Genomic DNA, 10,624 nt, shown 5'->3' on the forward strand with positions numbered 1-10,624 from the left:
TGGCCATTAACTGTGCACACAGCTGGCCTGTGTAACTGTGTGATCTTCTCATTGCTATCCTCCTTCTGCCCCCTATAGTTTGTTGCATCTACTTGTTGCATCTTGTCTTAATTTATACCCTGATCCTGCCAACTGCTCCAAGCAGGTGAACTCTTGTGCCTTTACAGAGCCTCTAGCCAATAAAGCTTTGTGTGCAGGCAGGGGTCCACTCACACAGAACAGCTTGCAGGGCAAGGGCATTAGACCGTGAGTTGTTCAGAGCAGGGATCTCATCTTCCTGTGTGTTTCACAATCGGGTGCTGATGCTGATTGGGGCTCTGGGTGCTACCATAATAGAAATAATAAATTAGAATAATAATTAAACAGAAAGTAAAGATTAATTGGTACCATAGCAATTCACAAAGCAAGTCCTGGTCTACCTGAAGTTAATAAAGAGGCAACAAAAACACTCAACATAATGTTAGCAAACGAGAGAAAACAGCATGGTTTTATTTTAACCTCCAAGACCAGAAAAGCTGTCCACGGGGCACATTCTGAACGCAATAGCAAAGGATTTAATTAAGTCTTGGCTAGTTTTCACTATCTTCCCATACAAAAGATTTTGGTGCTAGGAATTATCATCAAAAATGAAATTCTAATGCTATGATATAGGTTGGGTTTATTTTACTAATTATAAAATGTAAAGCATACACTGGTCTTCATTTCCAGTTTTTTTAAGCCTGTTTGATATCTCCCTCTAGTGGGAAAAATAAGACACGAGACTTTTATATGACACTGCAATAAAAATAACGATGATCTTGTAAGCCTTTTCAGAGAATATCATGAAGAATCAGTTTTTTTAAAGTGCTTCAGTTTACCATCTTGACCTACCAATTACCATCAGCTAGATCCTGCACACTCTTACACACAAGCTTCACCTTACTCATGTGAGTAGTCCCACTGATATCAGTGGAACTACTCTGATGAACAACATTAAGCACAGGAGTAAATTCACAAGATTGAGGCCTTACTTAGCATAAAATGCATGACTAATTAAAATGCAGTATCATTCAAGATTTATTTCTCTATAGCTATTTCCTCTAACCAGGAGTTACTTTTTAACCATTTAACTGTAAATTTGTTTACATTAAAATACCCAAAATATAGGAGCCAAATCATATTTATTATTTCTAAATGTTAAAACTGTACCTATCACTTGTCTCTGAGTGCACATACAACTCTAGATAATAGAAAGGCAACATAAAGATAGCTAAAAAATAAATTTCCCTCATAATATATGAGAGTATAAGTACATCTTTCTCAAGTGCTCATATAAAAGCTTTCATGGGCAGACACTGAAAGTTAACAGAAGACATTAATTACTGGGTTCACTGTCGTCTGCTGAAAAAACCCACTCACCCTTCCCAAGGTATTTAAACCTTAAGGATTCTTTAGTTTCACTAACATAAAGAAGCAGAAGCAGGAGTAAGGAAACTGACCATCCACTCTCCTATCTACCAGGGAGGTTGGGGCTCCAGGAGTTTTTATATTAAAATCCTTCTTGTTCTAGTTTCATGAAGTGGTTTTCAAAACTGATTAGAGAAGAAAAATGACTAAAAATGAGACCACTGCTCATTACGGTCAGTTGGTGATTTCCCCTGCACACAACAGAATTTAAAGCATTATTCCGCTCTCACATAAAATAGTTTCAATTTTAAATTGAAAAAAACAAGCATACCAATGAACAAAAAGAAATCACACACCTCATGCATCAAGGAGTTGATGAAGCAAATGGATAACAGGGTTTCCTAAATACAAAAATCCCTGTGAAAAAACAGTAATAGCAGCAATATTGCAACCTGTCAAATCTATTTAGTTAGTTCCAGCAATTCATAGAGAAACCTCAGCTCACTCTTCCTGCAACTGGATACATTGTGGAAGACTTGAAAAATGTTTCCTTGTTCAGAAGCAAGTAGGTGAGTACAGCTGTGAATGAGTATTATTCCAAGGGTAGAGCATGTCAGATGACACATTCCTGAACGTCAAACCCAGCAAGACCAATAACAAACTTATGTGCAATGGAACATATTTATGCCAGTTCAAACTGCGAGTCCCACAAAGTCCATTGAATTTTTGCAGCAGCTCAGTTAACGATAATAGTAAAGGAAGCAGGTGGTTTAACATCGGCCACTATGACCTTTAAATGCCTTCCTTATCCCTTTCACAGGTCAGAGGTCATCTGAGGAGCTTTTGCCTTCAACCAGTCTCTCCTGGAGCTGAGGACTGGAGGTCTCTCTGGTTTGCCACCAATTGTACTATGCTCTCACCTTTTAAGTGCCTCTCTCATCTTTCAGCGTTATGGCAGGGTGGAGCTGACTGAGCTACCACTAGCTTGTTAGCCTTGATTTGCTCAGAATGTGATTTGTATACCCCCATCACAATGGGAAATAGGGACAGTTGAGTTTGCAGGAACAACAGTGAATGAAGAATTAATTATAGACAAAAGGCCTCAATCTGCAAAGACAACGATCCTGCAAAGACTTAAGTACATGGTCAATTTTACACACTATGAGTAGTCCCACTGACTTCAGTTGAACTATTCCAATGGAACGACTCACAATGTGCAAAGTTAAGCACATTCTTAAATGTTTTCCTGGACTGGGGTACAGACAGGAATGTATGAAAGACATTGGCATTGATTTTACAATACAATGTGCAAAATTTCAGGCTAATAGTAAAGATATAAGGAGGGAGATGACAATGAAACTACAGAAGAAATAGAAGCATTCCTGAAATATTCTATTCTGGCATTTTGAGAGGGAGAAAATCCTGCAGCTGCAGTATTTATTGTATTGTAGGAAAAAAAGGATCATTAAAAAGTCCTACGCAAAAGTTGTTTCAGGCTATTATATACAGCAACATTTGTGGCATGTGTCCAGCGTTACATGATTGATGTCTCTCAACTCCAGCACAGAAGCTGTTATAGCAATTCCTTTTGGTCTACCTAACTCACAGATCTATATGGGCTAGCTGTCAATTACGTACTCCTTCCCAGGCATGGAACAGTTTGCCCCTCAGGTATGAAGCACTGACAGGAGAACACCGTTAATCTGAGGGATTACTCTAAAAGCAGGACATTTTATGAGAGAAAAATATAATCCCCTTTCCTCTCTAATTCTGCCATTTTTGAATTAGATTGGGCAACTCTCACTAGGGAGCATTTACTCACATGACCTCAACAGGCTTCCGATCAGGTCCAATGAGCACAAGTGTTTACAAAACTGAGGACTGAGTGACTTGCCCAAAGCCACAGGAATAAAGTGTCAGAGAGTAGAACTCAAAAGCTCCTGGATTTTAGTCCTGCGCCCAGACCATTCCTGACTCTCCAATTTTAATATGGGTCCTGATCTTGCAAACACTTGTGCATGTGCTAAGCTTTAAGCACATTTACAGACCCATTGATTTTAACGAGACTACTCACAGGCTTAAAGTTAAACACTTGTGTAAGTATGCAGAAGATCAGGGCCTTATGTCTCAGATGAAATACACTACAAAATTATAAAGAAAAAACATATTTATTCCCACACATAGACTATTTATAATTTAATCTATTAAATATATATATTAATGGCAAATGTCAAGATACCCCTTTCCAACTGTCCTCCAAATACCATAAACACCAGCTCTGAATAAGCTTTGACAAAAGACTCCTTGCACAGCTTGCCCCTCCTGCTATTTATTTGTATACTGTTGGTTCTCAGCTAGAGAGAGAATATAGGTACCTTCCGTTCAAAAGTCTCAGACGGAAACGCTGCTGGAGCCTGCCTGGAAAATAAACTAATGCATTAAATAAAGCTAGCCAATAACTGATTTGCATGAACCTCAAAGGCAAGAAGCAATACAAAAAAATGAAACGGCAACCTTACAGACTTACCTCTGGAGACTTTGTATACCTCACAGAAGGAATAAAAGTGGAAGCCCAATGAAAGAAACAGGTAAAGAAACATTTCCCATAGTGGCAGCATTACTACTTGCAACGTAAGTTTCTCTGGTCTCCAAATGATGTCCTTGTTGTTAACTTCTAGAAAACAGTAAGCAAAATTATACAAGTAGCTCAGTATGGTGTGTATTTAATAGCAACAACCAGGGACATAATGCAACAAAGACATATATATTTTTGGTGACCAAGTGACATATTCTGCAGTTTTCTGAATCCTTGCGTTGTTTTATATTCAGTGTGAGAAAATGGCAGAGCACACCCACCAACCCAAAATGTCAGTTTGGAAATCCTTTCTTCTGATCAAGTCCTCACTCACATGCTACATGTTGGGAGTGGATGAGCCTTTCCAGAGCAACTATTCTTGGGCTTCAAGCTGAAACTTACAAAGCCTCTCAGTGTTCTGGCCACTTGCTTTCAAAGTAACAACATAACTAACAAAGTTTATTTTTAATGCTCTAATTTTTAAGTTTATTTTTAATTTTATTTTATTTTTTTTTGCTTTTCAAAAGGATTAATGTGGGAAGTAACTATCAGTCAGTGCCTTTCTATACAAAACAGGCCAATGTATGGTATTTTAACGTACAACATAAAAAATAAAATATTTAAATCTTACTTTCAATTCAATCAAATACAGGAATCCATCAACTAAATTCCATACCAAAAGTATGCCATATAAAACAAGAACAGATTTGAGTGATAAGGGTAATCATGATACTTTTAGGACCCTGAAGTTTAAAAAAATCCATACATACATAGGAAGACCTATGCCATGATCGGGGCTTCACCCACACACATGATCTTGCAGGATCAGGGGGTTCCGAATTCTTTAAGAGAGAGCATATGTTCACTATTAAATACTCCCAGCACAAAGCTTTAAAATGTATTGTATAGTAACAGCACTTCAAAACAGCTCTATGTAAAATCAGATCATAGCACAGTGCCCTGCTGTATAATGGGTATATTGTTTCTACTACATTCTGAGGTGGAATTTAATAAGGGGCATTTTCTCTTTTCAAGGGCCAAATAGAATAAACGCATATCTAACATCTGTGTTGCAACAGCCTTCAGACAGAATAATAAGGTTTTTGCACTGTGGATGCTGAACCTACCTTTTATTGTATCCCACCTATATTTATCGATTACATAGTTAGCGGTACCTTTTTCAAACTTTTTGATGTTTCAAAATTCAGAATAGTTTTCATGCTGCTAAGGCACACTCAGCTGAAAACACTGGACTATCATAAATCCAGTCTGATATACTGTGATCTGAAGTACCTATAAAATAATTATCAATCCCTCTTGGGATTATTTTGGGTACAGTTCTCTTACTGTTTTCTGAGCTAAGACTGCTACATTTGACATTTTTTGATTTTAAATATTTCTTAAAGTCATAAAGTCTCATTCTATTCTCTAAAGAAGCGCTCAAACTTTTTCATCTTCCTCCCAACTGCTTGATTCTCAGAGTGTTTCATTCTGTAGACACCAAGAAAAACACTGCAGGCCTGCGACTCTTAGACATTGGAGGGCTGAAGGCTTAATCCAAAGCTCACTGAAGTCAATGGCAATATTCTAATTGATGTTAAACCTAGTCCTGAAAGAGAACCTCATTCAGATTACTACAACTGATCGTTTGAAGAATCACTTTAACTCAATATTTAGATCAATTGCTTTTTGAAGTTCTTCCAGAGCAAATCCCAACAGATCAGACTACTCAAATCAATGCCCAGTTTGTTGTTCACACCCCCTTTGTAATGATGCTTTTTAGTAAACCCTTGCTGAAACAGTATGTGTAGTCTTCTCAGTATTGAGTGAGAGTCCTAGGCTTCAGTAAGCTTATGCAAGAAAATCCAGTATGGACTGAAGGTCATTCTCAGCGTGCATGAAGATAACACAATCATCAGCACACGGAAGACCAGTAATGGACGCCCTGAAGACTTTAGATTTTGACCGGAGACATCAAAGATTAAAGAGCTGCCCATCCATTCTGTATTGAATGTCAACTCCACTGGGGAGGTGATCTTTAACAAGGACCAAAATGACTGATAACTAGATGGAAAACTGGGCCGGGGCCATAACATATCCTTGCTTAACCCCAGTTTTGATGATGAAAGGTTCCGTCTCAAGGCCATTACAGAAAACCATGGCAGTCATCTGATCATGGAGAAGCTTTAGAACCTTAATAAATTTTGGAGGGCAACCAAATCTGGTTAGTACCTTCCACAGGGCTTTGCAATTGACATAGTCAGTGGCCTTTGTCAAATCGATGAAAAGCCATGTACAGGTCCTGATTTTGCTCCCGAGACTTTTCCTGGATTCAGCAGGCAGTGTTGTATCGATTGTCCCATGGGATGGTCTAAAACCACACTGAGATTCCAGCAATATTTTCTCAGCAAGGGGAAGTAATTGGTTTAAGAGGATACGGACAAGAATTTCCCCCACTGTAGATAGCAAGGCAATGCCTCATTAGTTTCCACACTCTAATTTATCTCCTTTCTTAACGATTGTAACAGCATTAGCCTCTCTCAAGTCTTCTGGAATCTTCTCATTATAACAGATATGAAGAAAAAGTTTGTGGAGCTTCCCTACCAGTTCTTCACCTCCAAACTTGTAGACTTCAGCTGGTATGCCATCTGGCTCTGCTGCCTTGTTGTGCTTAGTTTGCATAATGGTGCGTGTTCAAATGGAAGGAGCATTTTGAGTTACTCCTAAACTGTGAGTCAACTGTCTCTGATGCCACTATCGAATCTATACCTCAACAACATGAAACAGAATCTCTTGCTGACCCCCTGATCCTCAAAGAACACTAGCCGTTCAAATCAGGCACATGATAAGCCTTTGCAGGACTGGGGCCTTAATTTGTTACAACTTTAAAAGCTATTCTCTTTTGGTTTAAAACAAAACTCTGCATACAAAGAAGGGCTAACACAAGCAAAAAGTAAGTTGCGAAGACTCCACAAACTTTTGGTAAATAATCTGAAGACCAAGCATGATTCACTGCAGAACGCCTCAAATAATTTTGAATAATGAATAAATCTGAGAAATTTTCAGTCTGTTCAAAAACAATTTGAGAGGGAGGCAAAATTCATTACAATTTTACTTTGTGAATTATTTGTTCAACTTGATTTATAGCACCTTGAATGATCAATCAATGAATTAATTGCTTTGAATTCAGTGTTTAGCAGCAACAGACTCCCAGCAATACTTTTTGAAAGCAGAGTCCATACAGGACCTGATCCAAAGCCCACTGAAATCAACGGAATGACCCCGTTCACTTCCATGAGCTCTAGATCAGCACCTTGGTTCATCGGCTATGTTCCAAAAGCAAAAATAGAGAAATAAAAATTCCATTACCCTGGTGAGGAGCAAAGTGGAAAATCCCAAATCAACACAGATCTTACAGTCAAAGGATCTGCATGAATCAGGGATAAAAGTCGTACCAGGCACAATGAGTTTAGCAGTAGTCAGAGAGGAAGATGAACTCCACCAGAGAAAGGAACAACAGTTTAATGTTTCAAGCTTTTCCCCAAAATGTATCTGCAGAGATTCCCCTTCTGTCGGGCACTGCAGCACCTAGGTGCACTCAACTAGATAAAGCCAACCCTATTCATTGGCGCTATTGCTTTGTACCTGTGCACAACTAGCAAATCTCGCTCTTTGGAGACTCATGCAGCTCCCTCTTGTGATTAACATTAAAGCAGTTTCCTAAAGGCCTTCCTCCTGCTACTTATGGGATCCCGCCCTTCGGCTCTGTGTATTTCAGTGGGGCAATGTAGGAAATCCCCCTCCTCCTCATTGTCTCTCTCCCTCTCCAGAGGGACAGTTTGAGAGCAGGGGCCGCAGCTCTTGCCCAGGCAACACTGGGGGAACCATTCACGGGGGGGCAAAGGTGCAGGCTGCGATCCTCTTCTGGATCCAGCCCCCCACTGCCCTTTCCAGGCACTGACGCGTCCCCCGGGCTCGCCCCGCAATGCGCTCCCCGGCTGGGACACGCTTTATCCGCTGCCCACCCGCCTCGAGGGGCCGCGGAGCTGCAGCCACCCCTGCCCGAGCGGCTCCGCGCCTGGCAAGCCCGCCCCCCGCCACCTCCTTCCCCCCGGCCCGGCGGCGGCGGCGGCGGGGCGGAACAAAGGCGGCACCGACCTTAGAAAGCCCGCGCTCCCCGGCTCCCTGCACGGAGCCAGCCACGCCCCCGCGCTTCCGGCCGGGGCCAGCGCCGCCCTCCCCGGCCCGATCCCGGCCCCGGGGCAGGCGCTCCGCCTCCGGCTCCCGGCGGGCCCGCCCGCGCTGTGGGGCGGTGTGACTGGAGCGGGTCGCCCAGGGCCTGAATGCCAAGTGCGTGTAATTGATGCCCAGAGAAGGCGGGGGGCGGGAGGAGTCCGCTCCTCCGCCCCTCGCCAAGCCAAGCCAGGCCAGGCCAGTCCTGTCCTTCCTGCGGGCAGCGCTAGCAAAAGGACCAGGAGCGCCTCCCTCTCCTGGGCGGCCCAGGCCACCATGTCCCCTGTGTTCAGCCCGGGCGGGCACCGTGGCCCCTCCGCCACGCGCTGGAAGCCCCAGCCAGGCCCCAAACAACCCCCTCGGCTTTTTAAAAAAATAATAGAGGTTGGGTTCTTTTTCTTGACCCTCTGGGTTTTGGAGCCTTCAGGGGGCACGTTTCCAAGCTTTTCCTTGCAGCCGTGAGGTCTAGAAAGCTTTTCCATAAATGAGAGCCAACAGGCAAGTGGCTGCTGAGGCACATGAGTCCTGGAGCTGGAGATTTAAGAAAACAACAAATATCACAAGACTTGCAATAAAAGGAGCTGATAATAGTGGGGCTTGACTAGCATTGCTTTCTTTGTCTCTGGCTCTAGATAGAGGGTAAAATCCTAGCTCCATTGAAGCCAATGGGAGTTTTGCCTTCAAACGGCCAGGGTGTCACCCTAAGGCCCCACACAAACTGGGAGAAACATGCTCTCTTTTCAGCAGGGAAAATGCAGAGTGTGCATCCTCCCTGCACCACTCTCTTTCTGGCTTTCTGTTCATTTCCAACTCCTCATCTTTAAAGCCCTCAGTGGTCCTGTACCTGGGCTATACCCAGGCCAGGCAGCTATGCTCAGAGCAAGCTGAAGTTGGAGGCAGGGCATTCTCAACAGAGAGTTCTTTACTGCTAAATTCCTAATGGACTAGATCAGGGTAAGCCTACTTACCCTGCCCATTTTCAGAGTTCAGTGTGAAAACCAGCTTTTTTGCAGAAGCCTTCCCACATTATTAGAAGCTATAGGGAAGGGGGAACACACGGATAGACACACATACACACACACACACACACACACACAAGCGAGCAATATTTCAAGTTTATGCAGATGAGCTCAGGCTAGCAAGAGTGTGTGTGGGGAGGTCACTAGGAACTTACCATCTTGCATAGATGTAAGTCCCCTTGTGATTTTAATCAACCATCTTAACTATAGAAATGAACATGTGTCTGACACAATTCTTGGTAAAAAGAGCACACCCCAAAATGGCTCACAATGGAGTCAATGACAGCAGTGTCCATGTAACAGCACCAGAGTTGCATCAGAGTTGGATTTACAGAATATTTCCATGGGGTAGTAAAGGGATTAATGGCCACGAAGGGTCAGCAGAGCCTACAGGTTTCAGACAATACCAAGCTGGAAGGGGTCCCAAGTTCTCTGGAGGATAGGATTAAAATTCAGAATGATCTGGACAAACTGGATAAATGGGCTGAATAGGATGAAATTCAATCAGGAAAAATGCAAAGTACTCCACTTAAGAAGGAACAATCAGTTGCAAACATACAAAATGGGAAATGAGTGCCTAGGAAGGAGTACTGCAGAAAGGAATCTGGTAACCATAGTGGACACAAGCCAACTATGAGTCAACAGTGTAACACTGTTGCAAAAAAAAGCAAACATCATTCTGGGATGTGTTAGCAGGAGTGTGCTAAGCAAGCCACAAGAAGTAATTTTTCTGCTCTACTCCATGCTGATTAGGCCTCAACTGGAGTAGTTCAGTTGTCCAGTTCTGGATGCCACATTTCAGGAAAGATGTGGACAAATTGGAGAAAGTCCAGAGAAGAGCAACAAAAATTATTAAAGATCTAAAAATATGACCTATGAGGGAAGACTGAAAAAACTGGGTTTACTTAGTCTGGAGAAGAGAAGACTCAGAGAGTACATGATAACAGTTTTCAAATATGTAAAAGGTTATTACAAGGAAGAAGGAGAAAAATTGTTCTCCTTAACCTCTGAGAAAAGGACAAGAAGCAATGATCTTAAATTACAGCGAGGGCGGTTTAGGTTGGACATTAGGAAAAACCTCCTAACTGTCGGGGTGATTAAGCACTGGAATAAATTGCCTAGGGATGTTGTGGACTCTCCACCATTGGAGATTTTTAAGAGCAGGTTAGGCAAACCCCTATCAGGGATGGTCCAGGTAATACTTAGTCCTGCTGTGAGTGCAGGGGACTGGACTAGATGACCTCTTGCGATCCTGTCCAGTCCTACAATTCCCCCAGTTTTGTGTTTGCATTGCAATAGTATAGGATTGCTGTAGTTAAAGAAAAAGCCCTCTAGATGGCTGTATAATACAAGATGTGTTTCAGAGTAGCAGCCGTGTTAGTCTGTATTCACAAACAGAAAAGGAGTACTT

General features: G+C 42.2%; 1 protein-coding gene across 5 annotated transcripts in view; it reads right to left on the reverse strand.

The window, feature by feature from the left end:
* The window catches only part of HHAT (hedgehog acyltransferase), a 334,535-nt gene extending 326,341 nt beyond the window's left edge, over positions 1 to 8,194 (reverse strand). For 2 of the 5 annotated variants that reach the window (XM_073338997.2, XM_073338993.2), the window contains exons 1-2: positions 8,120 to 8,194; positions 3,914 to 4,060 (exon numbers count right to left, since the gene is read on the reverse strand). In XM_073338997.2, the coding sequence (XP_073195098.1) occupies positions 3,914 to 4,004 (91 nt within the window). In that variant the 5' untranslated portion in view covers positions 4,005 to 4,060; positions 8,120 to 8,194. Of the gene's footprint in view, positions 1 to 213; positions 317 to 1,742; positions 1,788 to 3,913; positions 4,061 to 4,731; positions 4,827 to 8,119 lie in introns of those variants that run through there. The other 3 variants (XM_073338994.1, XM_073338998.1, XM_073339000.1) reach the window with 3 other exon arrangements.
* Between the last annotated feature and the right edge of the window lie 2,430 nt (positions 8,195 to 10,624).

Source organism: Lepidochelys kempii, chromosome 3 (assembly GCF_965140285.1).
Source record: "Lepidochelys kempii isolate rLepKem1 chromosome 3, rLepKem1.hap1, whole genome shotgun sequence".
NCBI lineage: Eukaryota > Metazoa > Chordata > Testudines > Cheloniidae > Lepidochelys > Lepidochelys kempii.